The 16,887-nt window shown below is 39.4% G+C and overlaps 1 protein-coding gene across 1 annotated transcript; it reads right to left on the bottom strand.

Moving 5' to 3' along the window:
* Positions 1–15,179: 15,179 nt before the first annotated feature.
* Positions 15,180–16,787, bottom strand: LOC123426921 (30S ribosomal protein 3, chloroplastic). The gene is made up of 2 exons (XM_045110831.1): positions 16,462–16,787; positions 15,180–15,631 (listed from the first exon to the last, which is right to left on the bottom strand). Exons 1-2 carry the CDS (start codon positions 16,723–16,725, stop codon positions 15,350–15,352), a joined length of 546 nt encoding a protein of 181 aa, XP_044966766.1. The 5' UTR covers positions 16,726–16,787; the 3' UTR covers positions 15,180–15,349.
* Positions 16,788–16,887: the final 100 nt, after the last annotated feature.

Raw genomic sequence — 16,887 nt, 5'->3', positions numbered from 1 at the left:
GCGAAGCTCGTCGTCAATCTCGTCGGATCCGGTGAGACTCCTCGCCAACATCTCCCTCCCAGCGGAAAAGGATGCACACATGTTGCTTGTATAGCCGTCATCGACCTTAGATCGCATAGTCGTCGCCAGAGCTGTTGGTTTGCCGCGGTTGCCTAGCCGCCGTCGACCACCCAGTCGCCGCCTCTGTCTGAGGGGCACGGTGCTACGCCTCCCCGCTGCTAGATCTAACCATTACAGAGCCCTGCAACAAGCGCTCTGTTGCAAAAAGCGTTTCTGAAATAATAGCTGAGTTGCAGACCCGTGAACGTGGGTGCGGATGCTATCGACCGTTGGACCAAAAGACGATCTTACGTACACGAAGCGAGCAGACGTGGGCGCGAGATCGGCGGTAGAAGGTAAGTTTTTCCCTTAAGAAATACAAGGGTAAAATCGTTTATTTATGTGAAACCGTACCTAGTATGCCTCAAGAAAGAAAGAAAAATTGTGGTTGTTTTTTTCTTTTTTGAGAGGAAAAAAATGTGGTTGTTGCTTGCTATTCCCTACTCCGTAAAGGGGTCGATCTGTGGAACCAAACGCGTATATTTCCGTACACCAGACCTCTTTTTCCTGTTTACTAAACATAGCAGCCCGTACATAACAAAACAAGTAGGTTTTGGATCCAAGTTGCACGCATGTGAGCACCACAGGACGATGCCAAGCAGCAGCCTCAGTGCCTCACGACGACCCAGGCGTGATGCACGGCCGTCTGACTCAGCCACCACTCACTCCAGAACCAGAAAGCGATGAGCCAAAGACCACCTGATCGATTCCCCCTCGTATTCCCAATAGTCTAATCGCCGCAGCCACAAGTGTCAATCATCGGATGGGCGAAAACGGCAAGATGACGAGATTGGGGTCCTGCAGGACATTTCCAAATGGGGGTACGTACCCTCGTCCTTTTCAGGTGCAACTCTCATTTCTTAAACATATATATGCTGGCAAGAAAAGGCCTCGGCTTCCGGGGACAAATTCATAGGGAAGTTGCTGCGTAATCAAAGTGGCATGTTACTTTGTTGGCAAGTGTTATTCGGGGATGCGCTGGTTTTTAATCCTATCGGTCAGTACTTGCTACAGCTAAACAAAGATGTGTTGGTACCGCCCGTACCTGGGAGGAACACCCCATTCATGTGCTCGCCAGTGGCCGAGATGATAAAAAGTGCGTGCGGTGCTTCCTACGCTGCCCCAGGCCAAGCTGGAGGCAGGTGCGCGTTGGCGGTTTTGTCGGGTGATGATACTCGGCGTTCAAATGCAAAGTCAGGCACGCCGCCAACACGCAGCTAAATGGCATTAACAAGAGCCTAAACTGAAACAACATGAGCGAAAGTTCATTGCGAATGCAGAAGAATTTAGAATCAAACCGAAACAAGTTCGGGAAACTTACAATAATATTACACATATACTCCCTCCGTTCACAAATATAAGATATTCTAACATTTCCTGAATAGAATATATATAGACACGTTTTAGTGTGTTTGTTCATTCATTTAAGTTAATATGTACCCCCTACATCCTCAACAATTATATGATAATCTGGTCACTTGACCTCTTGGCCTACATCCTCAACAATTTGCCAATCTTTTTCTGTCAGAAACAAATGATGTAGGAGCTATACCTCTTCCAACAAATTGGAGTGGGTAAGGTTGCATACTTCATCGTCAAAACGTACACCCATTTCTGCCTGGCAGCCGCCAAGTAGAGCGGATCTTCTATTCTATTCTCACAATAGAGAATACGGCACTTCCACGTAGCACCCACCATCATGGTCTAGTTCAACATGTGCGAGCGAGAGCTTCTACTTTTTAGTTGCTTTTGTCATTTTTTGCTTTTCTTGGCTTTTCCAATTTCCCTTGTAAAATATACTTATTCAAGTTTAAAATGTTCTATTCTGTTCTTTCTTTTGTATTTTCACCTTCTATTCTATCTGCTTTGACATTTTCTATTTTTACCCATTTTCACTTTTCTTTGTTTAAACTTGAAACAACATGAGCGAAAGTTCATTGAGGATGCAGAAGAATTTAGAATCAAACCGAAACAAGTTCGGGAAACTTACAATAATATTACACATATACTCCCTCCGTTCACAAATATAAGATATTCTAACATTTCCTGAATCGAATATATATAGACACGTTTTAGTGTGTTTGTTCATTCATTTAAGTTAATATGTACCCCCTACATCCTCAACAATTATATGATAATCTGGTCACTTGACCTCTTGGCCTACATCCTCAACAATTTGCCAATCTTTTTCTGTCAGAAACAAATGATGTAGGAGCTATACCTCTTCCAACAAATTGGAGTGGGTAAGGTTGCATACTTCATCGTCAAAACGTACACCCATTTCTGCCTGGCAGCCGCCAAGTAGAGCGGATCTTCTATTCTATTCTCACAATAGAGAATACGGCACTTCCACGTAGCACCCACCATCATGGTCTAGTTCAACATGTGCGAGCGAGAGCTTCTACTTTTTAGTTGCTTTTGTCATTTTTTGCTTTTCTTGGCTTTTCCAATTTCCCTTGTAAAATATACTTATTCAAGTTTAAAATGTTCTATTCTGTTCTTTCTTTTGTATTTTCACCTTCTATTCTATCTGCTTTGACATTTTCTATTTTTACCCATTTTCACTTTTCTTTGTTTAAACTTGAAACAACATGAGCGAAAGTTCATTGAGGATGCAGAAGAATTTAGAATCAAACCGAAACAAGTTCGGGAAACTTACAATAATATTACACATATACTCCCTCCGTTCACAAATATAAGATATTCTAACATTTCCTGAATCGAATATATATAGACACGTTTTAGTGTGTTTGTTCATTCATTTAAGTTAATATGTACCCCCTACATCCTCAACAATTATATGATAATCTGGTCACTTGACCTCTTGGCCTACATCCTCAACAATTTGCCAATCTTTTTCTGTCAGAAACAAATGATGTAGGAGCTATACCTCTTCCAACAAATTGGAGTGGGTAAGGTTGTATACTTCATTGTCAAAACGTACACCCATTTCTGCCTGGCAGCCGCCAAGTAGAGCGGATCTTCTATTCTATTCTCACAATAGAGAATACGGCACTTCCACGTAGCACCCACCATCATGGTCTAGTTCAACATGTGCGAGCGAGAGCTTCTACTTTTTAGTTGCTTTTTTCATTTTTTGCTTTTCTTGGCTTTTCCAATTTCCCTTGTAAAATATACTTATTCAAGTTTAAAATGTTCTATTCTATTCTTTCTTTTGTATTTTCACCTTTTATTCTATCTGCTTTGACATTTTCTATTTTTACCCATTTTCACTTTTCTTTGTTTAAACTTGAAACAACATGAGCGAAAGTTCATTGAGGATGCAGAAGAATTTAGAATCAAACCGAAACAAGTTTGGGAAACTTACAATAATATTACACATATACTCCCTCCGTTCACAAATATAAGATATTCTAACATTTCCTGAATCGAATATATATAGACACGTTTTAGTGTGTTTGTTCATTCATTTAAGTTAATATGTACCCCCTACATTTCACAATGTAGTGCACATGCGCTTTCTCGAGAATCAAGTTTGATCATAAATTTAACCAACAAGATTGATTGCGGTTGAATAAAAAAAAATCATTGAATTTGTATTTGAATGAGGTTTTTGATGGTACAACTTTTCCTCCCGTCGCAATCACCCATGTTGGTTAAATTTACGCATTATATTAGGAAATGGAGGGAGTAGTTCGTATTGAATTATGTAAAACATCTTATACTTAAGAACAAAGAGGTATATGATAATCTGGTTACTTGACCTCTTGGCCTACATCCTCAACAATTTTCCAATCTTTTTCTGTCAGAAACAAATGATGTAGGAGCTATACCTCTTCCAACAAATTGGAGTGGGTAAGGTTGCATACTTCATCGTCAAAACGTACACCCATTTCTGCCTGGCAGCCGCCAAGTAGAGCGGATCTTCTATTCTATTCTCACAATAGAGAATACGGCACTTCCACGTAGCACCCACCATCATGGTCTAGTTCAACATGTGCGAGCGAGAGCTTCTACTTTTTAGTTGCTTTTGTCATTTTTTGCTTTTCTTGGCTTTTCCAATTTCCCTTGTAAAATATACTTATTCAAGTTTAAAATGTTCTATTCTGTTCTTTCTTTTGTATTTTCACCTTTTATTCTATCTGCTTTGACATTTTCTATTTTTACCCATTTTCACTTTTCTTTGTTTAAACTTGAAACAACATGAGCGAAAGTTCATTGAGGATGCACAAGAATTTAGAATCAAACCGAAACAAGGTTGGGAAACTTACAATAATATTACACATATACTCCCTCCGTTCACAAATATAAGATATTCTAACATTTCCTGAATCGAATATATATAGACACGTTTTAGTGTTTTTGTTCATTCATTTAAGTTAATATGTACCCCCTACATTTCACAATGTAGTGCACATGCGCTTTCTCGAGAATCAAGTTTGATCATAAATTTAACCAACAAGATTGATTGCGGCTGAATAAAAAAAATCATTGAATTTGTATTTGAATGAGGTTTTTGATGGTACAACTTTTCCTCCCGTCGCAATCACCCATGTTGGTTAAATTTACGCTTTATATTAGGAAATGGAGGGAGTATTGAATTATGTAAAACATCTTATACTTAAGAACAAAGAGGTATATGATAATCTGGTTACTTGACCTCTTGGCCTACATCCTCAACAATTTGCCAATCTTTTTCTGTCAGAAACAAATGATGTAGGAGCTATACCTCTTCCAACAAATTGGAGTGGTTAAGGTTGCATACTTCATCGTCAAAACGTACACCCATTTCTGCCTGGCAGCCGCCAAGTAGAGCGGATCTTCTATTCTATTCTCACAATAGAGAATACGGCACTTCCACGTAGCACCCACCATCATGGTCTAGTTCAACATGTGCGAGCGAGAGCTTCTACTTTTTAGTTGCTTTTGTCATTTTTTGCTTTTCTTGGCTTTTCCAATTTCCCTTGTAAAATATACTTATTCGAGTTTAAAATGTTCTATTCTGTTCTTTCTTTTGTATTTTCACCTTTTATTCTATCTGCTTTGACATTTTCTATTTTTACCCATTTTCACTTTTCTTTGTTTACTTTTTTATTTTAATTTCGCACCCTTCTTTTTTCCATGTGGCGAATATATGAAGTTTTTCTTACATACTCAGTATTTATCGAAAGTCGTAAGGATTTATTTTTAAATGATCTACATGTATGAAAAAATACATGAATATTACTTTGTGGAAACTATGTGTTGAAGTATGAACTTTTTGCGATGTATGAAAATCCTAAAAGTGTATTTATACGAAATCCAAAAATTATAATAATGTAAGAAGTAATTCTAATTATGTCATAAAATAGTCATATAGTTCAAATGGAACTCTTTAAACAACGAGTGTGAAATAAAGATCACAAACTATATGAACAAAACTGGAATAAGTAAATAATTTGAAATTAAGAAGAAAGTAAATACTTACTATACTACATGAAAATAAGTTGTGAGTGCACCTAGTGTCACCTAAGGGTTTTGGATGATTAATGACATGTTAAGAGACTAGCGTGTTTGCAAGTATACATAGGTGGATATCCCAAGGGATTTGGTTTAAGATGAGAGTTATGATCCCTAAAAAATGCAGTGAGAATGAAGTCTTTTGAAATGCATGTTCAAGGAACATTGAGCTGGCACAAAGGAATATGAAGTGTAGTGAAGACTTTTGTTTTCCAGTTTTATTTCTTCCTTTTTGAGTCATAGGAAAGATTGTACTATTGAGGGGATCTAAGTGACACTTGAGATTTATATCTTTGATGTATGCTTAAGAAATCAAGATGCATGATCAATCAAAACTTACATATTCGAGTGAATAGTTGGAAATCTCTTCGTGTGCTGTGATTTTCTATCTAAGTCTAAGATGATGTTCTTCGGGGATCCGGGGAAGATTCAAGTGAAGTTGAGTCAACTTGACATGTACCGAAGAAATTCATAGGCCGTGTTTGAAATCCGACTGTTGCACCACGGGTCGGTTGCACATTAGAAGGATTGTGCCCCTATTACTCATTTCACACCTCGGTGTTGCTCTCGTTATAAACAAAGGTGTGTTCGTACCACTCATACCTAGGAGGAACAACCCATTCATGTGCTTGCGAGTTGACGAGATGATAAAAAGTGTGTGCGGTGCTTCCTATGCTTTCGAGAAACACGCCTTGGCCTACCTGCTACTCCATGCCAAGCTGGAGGCAGCTGTGCGTCGGCGGTTTGTCGGGTGATACTCGGTGTTCAAATGCAAGCCATGCACACCTCTAACACACAACTAAATTACATTACTAAGGAACTAAAGTGGAACAACGTGAGAAAAAATAATTGATAGTGTAAATATTTTAGAATCAAAATGAATGCAGCCCCAATAATTTTTATGCGAACACATACCCATAATACGATGTAGAAAAGTTTTTGCTACATTCTTTTGTGTTGTTATAGCCTATTTGATACAAATGACGCAATTAAAATGCACAAATGAGAAAAACACATGATTAAAATGGCATACTATGGTGAATCTTAAGATGCATGTGTCGGATTGCTAAAACACCGAAGGGAAGAGACTTCCGTGTCTGCTCATTTGTGGCTATGAGCCGATGACTCTATGACCTTGTAAATAAGTATTATCTTAAATTATGTTGCTAAAAATGTAATAGACCCCTTTCCGTATACGACATTCTAAGTTAGAAGCAAACTTACAATAGTACTAGTCGTGTACATGATAATCTGGTTACTTGATATGTTGACCAATATCCGCAACAACTGGCCGGTCCTTTTTCCATATGAAAGAGTTGATGTAGGAGTTATACCTCTCCAAACAAAATGGCAGTGCAAAAAAAAAATGTTTCCCAAGGTGGGTGAGGTTGCATCTGTCATCTTAAAATGTACAACCATTTCTGCATGGAAATCGTCATAATTTTTTTAAGGCAAGCTTGTGACCAACTAGATTGGATCTTCTATTATATTCTCACCGCACAGGATATGGCACCTTCACATAGCACCCTACCAGCATGGCCTGGCTCAACATGTGTTAGTGAATTTTTTTACTGTTTCATTGTTTTGCACAATTCCCCCTAAAAAATGTTTTCTCAATTTTGTTTTCATTAATTATCTAATTTCCCTATAAATTTATTTATTCAAGTTAACATGCTTTCTTATATTCTTTCTTTTGTTTTTATTTAGATTTTTTCTACTTCCCTTTGACATTTTCTATTGTACTACTTTTCCCTTTTCTTTACTTACTTTTTATTTTCATTTTCATCTTTCCTTTTTTTTCCTTTTGGCAAATATATGAAGATTTTTTCTGAGATGCGTGAATATATTTTGAAAGTTGTAACTTTTTCTCAAATTGATCAATAGGTGTTGAAGTAATGAACATTTGTTTCAAGACATATGAACATCCTAAAATTGTATTTATATGAACAGTCTAAAATTGTATTAATCATGGCATAAAATAGTTGTATGCTTCCAATGGAACTCTTAAAACGACAAGGATAGAATTATCTAATATATGAGAGCAAATCTCACAAACTATATGAACAAATTTAAAAAAGGTGGAGCAAAAAAAGTAAGTAATAACTATATTCCATTTAAATAATATTTATGATGTTATCATAATTTTCTAAATAAAAATATATGTGTTAACCAGACCACCACTTATGTTGGGAAATTTTCTGCTTCGCGCCTACTGCATCGAATAACAAAATGCACACCCATCAGCTAACGGGCCAGCCCATGTGATAAGAGTGGATTTCCCGGTGGTGAGGAAATTCTAGAATGTTTAGCCCGATTTTTCGTTTTGTTCTTTCTCTCGTGTTTATCTTTGCCGGTTAGACATGTTCTATTTTTTTTACATGTTGATTGTTCTTTTATGACTTGTGCTTATTTTAGCCTTAATATTAATATTTTAATTTTCAATTCATGAACATTTGTAGACACCATCTTTTTACTTTCCATATTATTAGATATTTTCTAAATTCATGAAAAAAGTTCAGTTTTTTAATATTTATCAATATGTGAATTTTTTGAAAAATCATGGTTATTTTTTAAAATATATGAACATCTATTTAGGTCATGAAACTTCAATAACTAATCTTCCTTTACATTCTTGATTCTTTTTCTTGTTTCTTGAATATTTTCTATTCTATAGAAATCCTAATTCATATTTTAGATGCGATCGAAACACTAATTTTTTAAAAAGGACAATTAAAGTTCATGTTAGATGTGATTAGTATGAGGAGTAAAAATAATAGTCCATTAGACAGATACTGAATGCCTTACGATCAATAAAAAATAAATTTACACTATAAATTATGGTACCATTCTTCTTCCTCCTTCGATTGTACTTCTTCAGATAGGGATTGAAAATTGGATTGAACCAATAGTAAAGAAAAGAGACACTTGCAAATGCCTTCGCCATACAAGACTTTAGAGGCCACAATAGCCGCTCACCCTTGAGACGAGATCTATAAATAGTTCAATCAACATTGATTGAAGCATCACTTCCCATGGTACATGCTTTCAATCCATGCCTACTTAGAGGATTAGAGAGATCAAACCATGCCACAAAACAACATTAAAGAAGATCTCAAAGTAGATGGATCGAGAGAAACATAAACTGGCAAGATCTTATGGGAACCAATAAATCAGGAGACACAAACTCTCACATACCCTTAGTCAGCGTTGGATCAAACATCGTCGACATAGGGAAAGACTAGACATACATTATCGCAACATGCCATCACCACCACCACCTCCTCGATGTCGCAAGGGCAAAAAAACCACGGAAAACATGAAATTGCGGGTCATAGCTACACTTGCTGTCGACGAGGCCGGCGGACGAGAAATAGGAATGGGACCGACTTAGTAGTGTGTAGGGAGATTACGACGGCGGTGGGAAAGAACATATGCAGATTTGAAAATCTTCTTGAATTCAAAAAAATCATGAGTTTGAAATAAAAAAATTCAGATATGAGAAAATAAAAAATAGATGTAAACAGAATTAAAAAGATAAAAGGATCCACCTAATCTTGAATTTCTAGAAGCTAATGGGATGACCGATTTCTAGTAGCAACCTATAAACCAATAAACGGGGCCTTAACCATCGAGTTGACATGAGCCACCGTCCATCAAAGAACTATATCGAAAATAAAACCGAACCGAACTAGTTTTATGGGTTTTATGGTTTTGGTATGGTATGAACTTTCAATGCCGTTTTAAATTTGGCTTTTAAGGTATATACCAAAAAACTAAACAGTTAACCAAATAAACTGAATTAAAAATTTATTTACATTTTTTGAGAAATACATCCATACAAGTGGTCATTTTTCTACATGAGCCAAATTCCCTGTGAAGCACATTGATTTTTCTTCTAAAGTAGTAAGACTTCTCATGAAGAGAATGATAAGCACATCCATAACCATCGAATCCATGCATGCATATAGAGTTATATACTATTTGTATAAAAAAATATGTGTTTTGGGTCATAAATTTGTAAATGTTTATATGTCATTTTTATATTCGCATCAACATGGGTTTGTATGGTATATACGTAAACAATACCAAAATAACTTGGTATATACTGAAATCGAACCGTATCTCGGTTTCATATTGTATTTAGTAAAGTTTTTATACCATACAAATCAAAAACCATATAAACCAAACATGTAGAGCAAATAAATCAAATGCACAGAGTTAATTGGTTCTAACCGGTTTTGTGTGTCAAACATTTTGAGCTGGTTTCTGGGAACCTTCAATTTGTTTTTTCGCTAGCTTTTTGGTTTTATTTATTTTCTTTTGTTCTTTCTATCAGTTTTGTTTTGTCCGGTTTTCTGGTTTCCTGCTGGGTTTTTTCTTTTAATTTTCTCTGTTATTTTAATTTAATTTTTAAAAAATGTTCAACTTGCATTAAAAAACAGTTTGTTTTAGAAAAAATCGCCATACAAATCCCCCATGCAAAATGTTCCCAATATATATCGAAAATGTTTGTACTATAGAAAACTATAAAAAAGAGAAGAAAACCAGAAGAAAAATCATACCTAAAAGAAAAAAGGAACAAACATAAAAAGTTGAGATGTTTATAGAGTTGATGAAATGCAGTGGGAGATATCAGGGTCACACTCTATGGTCAAAAATTGTTCAAAAACCTAGAAGAGAAAACATACATGAAAGAGGAAAGAAAAAAAAATCAGAAAAAGTGAATGTTTATTGCATCGACGAAAATGGAGTGGGAGATATCTGGGCCACACTCTAGGTAAAAATCTGTTTAAGAAACCGCACGACAGATTACCTGCATGGCAACCTCGATCGAGATTGTTCGTAGTGAAGCCATGTCTTTCGCTCGTGGAGGATACATGCACGCGCCCCAAGGTCCATGAGGGGACTAGCTACAAGAGCAACACTAAGGCTTGTTGCTCGCTTAGAGTGATGCATATCATCGCCGACCCCAACCCTGCAACCCTAGGAGTGTGCCACTGTAGTGTAGCCCCTTCATCTCTTAAATATTTTAAATCCATGAATATTAAGGAAAATAAAGAATTTTTTAATTTGTGAGCACTTTTATAATTCATGGCTGTTTTTCAAAATCCTTCAACACTTTTTAGAATCATGAACTTTTTAACAAAAAATCTTCTTTTTAATTCCTGAGTTTTTTTATTTCACTAATTTTTGTTAACTTATAACAAGTGGTAATTCATTTTTTAGTAGCTAGTTTTGGAAGCTAAATGGTCCGACACTTACAATCACTCTTTAGGCGTCATACACATAGAGAGAGAGAGAGTGTGTGTGTTAGAGCATATATCTTCATATGTGGTTTTGGTAATTGATGACAATTCATATGGACTAATGGTTGTCTTAAGTTATATTTATAGGATTTGTCCATAGGCACTTTTTGAAGTCCATCTGTTGGGTTCAAGGAGTTTATATGATGACCAAGGTGGTATTCAAGGTATTATCCAAAGAATGGTCATAGAGACACAAGGTTAATCAAGATCGTCAGACAAAGAGTAAATCAAGATGATCAACACACAAAGCGTACAAGATGTACCGAGAGGGATCAAGTGATCCCATGGTATGGTAAGCATTGTCCATTACGTATTTGTGTACTAACTCATGGTCTTCGTGAGAGTTCTATGTGGGTTTAGGTGTGTTTCCATGGGCTTGCGTCAAGAGAAAGATCCCATACAATCCATGGAGGATGACGTCAAGTGGTGGAGGATGGTGGCAATGGACTTGTGAAGATATGCTGAAGAGCGGCTCACCCATAGTGTGTATGGGGGAGCAATCAACTAGTCTTCATCAAGCCAACGCAATCAAGAAAGGTGGTCCATCTTGAGGAAGCCAAGATCATCGTCATCTAGCTCAAGAGGACGAGGTGCAAGGTATAGGTTTTCCCTTGATAGGTTTTCTGTTTTAGGATAGATTGTCGTACTGTCAAGGGAGGCTCTCAAGTGAGTAGCTTGATCGTATCGTTCGTTGAGAGCTCATACCATTTCCATCCTTGCATCATACTTCTTGGTTCTTGTTTGGTGTTTCTCTTTGTGAGTTTTAGAGCTTATGGTCATCTTCATGACAAGCTCGAGTTCATCGAAAACGGAGCCCATATGCATCTTCTATGATGTTTTCGATGTTGAGAGTTTTTACCGGTCTTATTCAAAGAAGGGTTCTCACCATTTTCTTATGTGACTTTTCTCACTTGCTTATTATTGATATTTCTATCAATATTGTGTTAGCCCATGTCGTTAGCTTTCCAACAAACTTGGTTTCGTTGAATTCGGAGTCCGTATGCGAAAGTTAGAGCAGTTTCAGTATCCAGCGGTAGTACCGCCCCCGGAGCGGTAGTAATTTTTTACTACCGCTCCCTAGCGGCAGTACCGCTCCAGGAGCGGTAGTACCGTTCCGTCGGACTGTTTTTTGCATCCTTTTTGGCCTCAGCATGGTTGGTGAACCTACCGAGCGGTAGTGCCGCTCCATGAGCGGTAGTACCGCTTTGTGCGGGATGTGAAGCATAACGGTTGGATTTTCCCCCACCTATAAAAGGGGGTCTTCTTCCCCATTGAACCTTATCTCTTTAGCTCGTGTTCTTCCCCCATTGTTGACCTTCTTCGAGCTTGCTAACTCTCAATCCCTCCAATGATTCTTGCTAGTTCTTGAGGGAAAAGAGAGAGGAGATCTAGATCCACATTTCCACCAATCACTTTCTCCTCTAAGTGAGGGGAACCCATTGGGTATAGATCTTGGGGTTCTTCGTGTTCTTATTCATTCTTCCTCTCATTTTTCTCCCTAGCATTAGTTGCTTTGGTGGGATTTGGGAGAGAAGGATTTGGGCACTCCGTGTCCCCTTACCATTGCATTTGGTGCATTGGTTTGAGTTCTCCACGGTGATACGTGGAAGTGAGAAGTTGAGAAGCTTATTACCTTTGGGTACTTGGTACCCCTAGAAGCTTGGTGGTGTCTCGAAGCTCAATCATTGTGGTGTAAAGCTCCGGGCAAGCGTCGGGGTCTCCAATTAAGTTGTGGAGATTGCCCCGAGCATTCGTGGTCACCTCGAAGCCATATGCCATTGTGGCGAAGCTTCGTGGTGTTGTTGGGAGCCTCCAATTAAGTTGTGGAGATTGCCCCAACCTTGTTTGTACGGGTTCGGTGACCGCCCTCAAGGGTTCCTTAGTGGAATCACGACATCTTGCATTGTGCGAGGGCGTGAGGAGATTACGGTGGCCTTAGTGGCATCTTGGGGAGCATTGTGCCTCCACACCACTCCAACGGAGATTAGCATCCGCAAGGGTGTGAACTTCGGGATACATCATTGTCTCTGCATGCCTCGGTTATCTCTTAACCGAACCCTTTACTTATGCACTTTACTTTGTGATAGCCATATTGTTTATTGTCATATATCTTGCTATCACTTAGTTGTTTATCTTGCTTAGCATAAGTTGTTGGTGCACATAGGTTAGCCTAGTTGTTGTAGTTTTTGTGCTTGACAAATTAAACGTTAGTTTTATTCCGCATTTGTTCAAGCCTAAACCGTAATTATTTTAAAACGCCTATTCCCCCCCCCCCCTCTAGGCGACATCCACGTCCTTTCACACAGGAAAGGGAGGGAGGGAGAGAGTAGGTGAAATCATTAATGATGAGTTTATTGCTATTATTTGCAAAGGTCACATCTTCTCTGTTGGCGACGGCGACAAGTGACGCACTGCATATATGACACTTGTCATAGCGTGAGTCTTCTTTTATAGATATGTTTTTTCAAAATATTTTATCTCTTAAACCATGTGTTGAAGTTATAAAACCATTTTCGCAGTTATGTTTCTCTCATCGAGATTTTTAATACTAGATCTCATGTTAATATGTTTGAATAGACTTTTTCCTCAAGACAAAACTGCAAAACCTAAAACAAAAAAAACAAAAGCTCATTTTGTGATTTTTAACTCTTCGGGAAGCAACTGCTTTTTCATAGTTGTGTTTCACCGTGAATCACAACTATGTTTTTCATTTTTCGAGAAGCACACATATGCTTCACCGTGAAGCACAACTGTGATTTTCACACAGCATGCTTCATGCAGAAAAATATATATTTTTTCTAAAAAACCTAGGAAAATAGAAGAAAATTGAAAAAAAAACATATGCTCTCGTGGATGCGCCCAGCGCGCAACACATGACGGCAGCCCGGCATACCACTTGATAGCCGCATGTACACAGAAGCCCAGCGGCCCAAGTCATTTGGATGTGTGTGCGCGCGCGTAGTGTAGCTCGCGCTCGAACTCGCACCAAGCCCACCTCCTGCGGGGTACCGCGGAGGCCTTCCCAGGATTTCAGCTCTGGCCGGTCACCGAGGATTTTTTTTCACGATTTTAACCCGTGGGATGAAAGTATTTCACGGAATGAACTCTGATTGAAACTATTTCACGATCTGACCTTTTTTGAAACGCCAGAGCCCGTGGCATTGCAGACGCACATAGAAACGTCAGTCTAATATGGCGTTGCAGACGCACATAGAAACGCCAGTCTAATGTGGCGTTGCAGACCACGAGTAAAACGTCATGGTCCATGGCGTTTCAGCAGTACACATGTTGCTGACAGCATGCCGTGGGCTGGCTGGATGTCGTCGCTGCGTTCCATAGTGGGTCTGCAACGCCAGCACTGTTGGCGTTTCACAATCGGCTTGCAACGTCACATTAGACTGGCGTTGCAAGAAAGAAAAAACGTCACGGTAGACAGGCGTGTCACTGTAGGACAGCAACGCCAGCACTGTTGGCGTTTCACCGTGGGTCTGCAACGCCACTGTAGACTGGCATTGCAGAAAAGAAAAAATGCCACAGTTGACAGGCGTATCTATGTAGGGCAGCAATGCCACGGTAGACAGGCGTTGCATAGTGAGGCAGCAACGCCACGGCTTGTGGCGTTTCTAAGAGAGTCAGATCGTGAAATGGTTTTAAATCTGGTTCATTTTGTGCTTACGTTTAGAAAAAATGTTAAAACAGTGAAAAAATCCGGTCACCGACGCGCATGTGCGGGTCCACCGGGATAATCAACGGTGAAGTTTTTTTTTCTTTGAAGCTACCTCCGTCCAGGTTTACTAGTCTTTTCTTTTCATTTTGGGTCAAACGTTGACCTTTGCTTTATTAAGCACCAAAAAGTAGGCTATAAACCGCAAAAGAAGTAACAACGAAAACCTGTTTCCAATATAAATTCAACAATATAAGTCTCGTGACATATAACTTATACTTCGGTAGTTTAATCTACGACCAAATTTGGGGACAAAATACGAAGACCAATAGACAAGGACGGAGTAGTACCAATGGCGAAGCCGGACGCTGGAAATCCCATTCTTTTTTCTAGCTAAGGTTTGTCAGGGGTGTTGACTCTTGACTGCTGAAATTGCATGGTAGCCGAGGATCAAGCTAGCCGGCAGAATATTGGTCATATGTCCATCCAGTGGTATTCCGATGCAGGTAGTGTCTTAAGCGTAGTATAATTTTATACTAGAGCTAATATAAAGTTAAGACAGTTATTTTAGGACGAAGGGAGTAGAACCATTCACGGTCGATCATCTTAAACACCGTCCTTGCCAATAACCGAACCCAAACACACCACCCTTGCAAGGATTAATCAAAATTCATTCTCCACAAACAGAATCATATGAGAAGAGATTGAATCGATCTACAGGATCATGTACCATGTGGCGTTGTGGCTTTAACATTAATTAACAACAAAGCAAGAAGAAAGACACTAAACAGGTTGTGAGGTTGGGAGAAGATAGAGCCCCTCATGTCGACAAGCTGCCGCCGCCTTGCTGCCAGAGGTTGATGATGTCCGTGGCCTGGTTGAGAAGGATGATCATCTGCTTCTGCGAGATCCACTCTTTCTCCTCGAGTTTCGCTCTCAGTTCCTCCCATGCATCTTTCCGCGGCCAGAAGTAGTAGGGGCTTAAGGGGATGCTACCAACACCCGGAACCATCTGGTCAAGCGCTATGCCAATGTTCTTCTCCATCCATATGAACTTCAGTACCAGCATCGGGTCCTGCTTTTCAGGCACCTCCACCTTGTACTGCCATGCACAAGTTTCAAATTATCTCAAATTTCATTCTGGCATTACAATTTTTGTCTGGCATGTGAATCCAGTTATGCTGTTTTAGCACAGCGCAAAATTAAAATGATTTACAATCAAAACCATTGTCACACTGTCGACTTTCTGATGTCGGACACTACCTCCACAAGCTTGTGCCGTACTGTAACGTGGTTATGATTTTCAGGATTTCAGTTTCAGTGGACTTTGGGACTATTCTCGTATGCTATTCGTTTAAAAAGTACTCCCTCTGTAAAGAAATATATGAGCATTTAGATCACACGAAGCGAAATGAATGAACCTATACTCTAAAATATGTCTATATACATTCGTTAGTCTATAGTGTAATCTTTAAAAGGTCTTATACTCCATCCGTTCCTAAATATAAGTCTTTGTAGAGATTTCACTGGTGGACAACATACGGATGTATATAGACATATTTTAGAGTATAGATTCAATCATTTTGCTCCGTATGTAGACCCTTAGTGAAATCGTTTAAAAGACTTATATTTATGAACGAAGGGAGTATTTAGGAACGGAGGGAGTATGCACTAAAGACGTATAGAAGTTCAAAACCATTCTTCTCCAATTTTATTTTGTGACATCATCGGACTCAATTTGTCTGTGGAAATGGACGGCCTAATAAATTTCAGTGAACAGGAGGACGGTACATTTGCAAACGGAATCTAACTGAACTCCTTCTATGTGCAAAAACAATGTACCAACTTCCACGGGCTGAGCTACATTCCAATGATTTATCGCACGGGCAGAAGATGACCCAAGTTCAGCAGAGCAGTTGAAAAGGCCATTACCTCCTCGCTTTCGACCACGGCTTCCGCGTCTCCTTCTCCGCCAAGTGGCTCGTCGTCCCCCAAACCGAAGTATGGCTCCCCCGCTTCGACGGCGGCGGCGGCGGCGGCGGCGGTGAGGCTGCGGAGCGAGCGAAGGGGTGGCCTCCTGCTCTTGAGGTGGACGAGGCTGGAAGAGGAGGAGGGTGTGGAAGGTCTGGGCAGGGAGACGCGGGGCCGCGACGCGAGGGCCGGCGTAGTAGCGGGGTGGACGGACATCGGGAGCATGGTGTAGTTCCGGATAAGAGAGGAGGAAGACGATGATGCCACACCTCTTCCTGTCTCCGCCTTTTCAGCTCTCGCTCGGCGAGTGATAGAACCCCGGCTGAGATGGTTTATGGGCTGGCCCGTGTAAGGCCCATAACAGTAGGTTGCCTTTTCGAAAGAGTA

This window comes from Hordeum vulgare, chromosome 2H (assembly GCF_904849725.1).
Source record: "Hordeum vulgare subsp. vulgare chromosome 2H, MorexV3_pseudomolecules_assembly, whole genome shotgun sequence".
NCBI classification, from domain to species: domain Eukaryota; kingdom Viridiplantae; phylum Streptophyta; class Magnoliopsida; order Poales; family Poaceae; genus Hordeum; species Hordeum vulgare.
Note: the sequence above shows the minus strand (reverse complement) of the source record. Positions and strands in the feature narration are given on the sequence as shown.

Coding starts and splice junctions, on each gene's coding strand:
- LOC123426921 (XM_045110831.1), bottom strand. CDS start 16,725: ATGCTCCCGATGTCCGTCCACCCCGCTACTACGCCGGCCCTCGCGTCG. Junction 15,632..16,461: donor CCGTGGTCGAAAGCGAGGAG/GTAATGGCCTTT, acceptor TGTGCATGGCAG/TACAAGGTGGAGGTGCCTGA.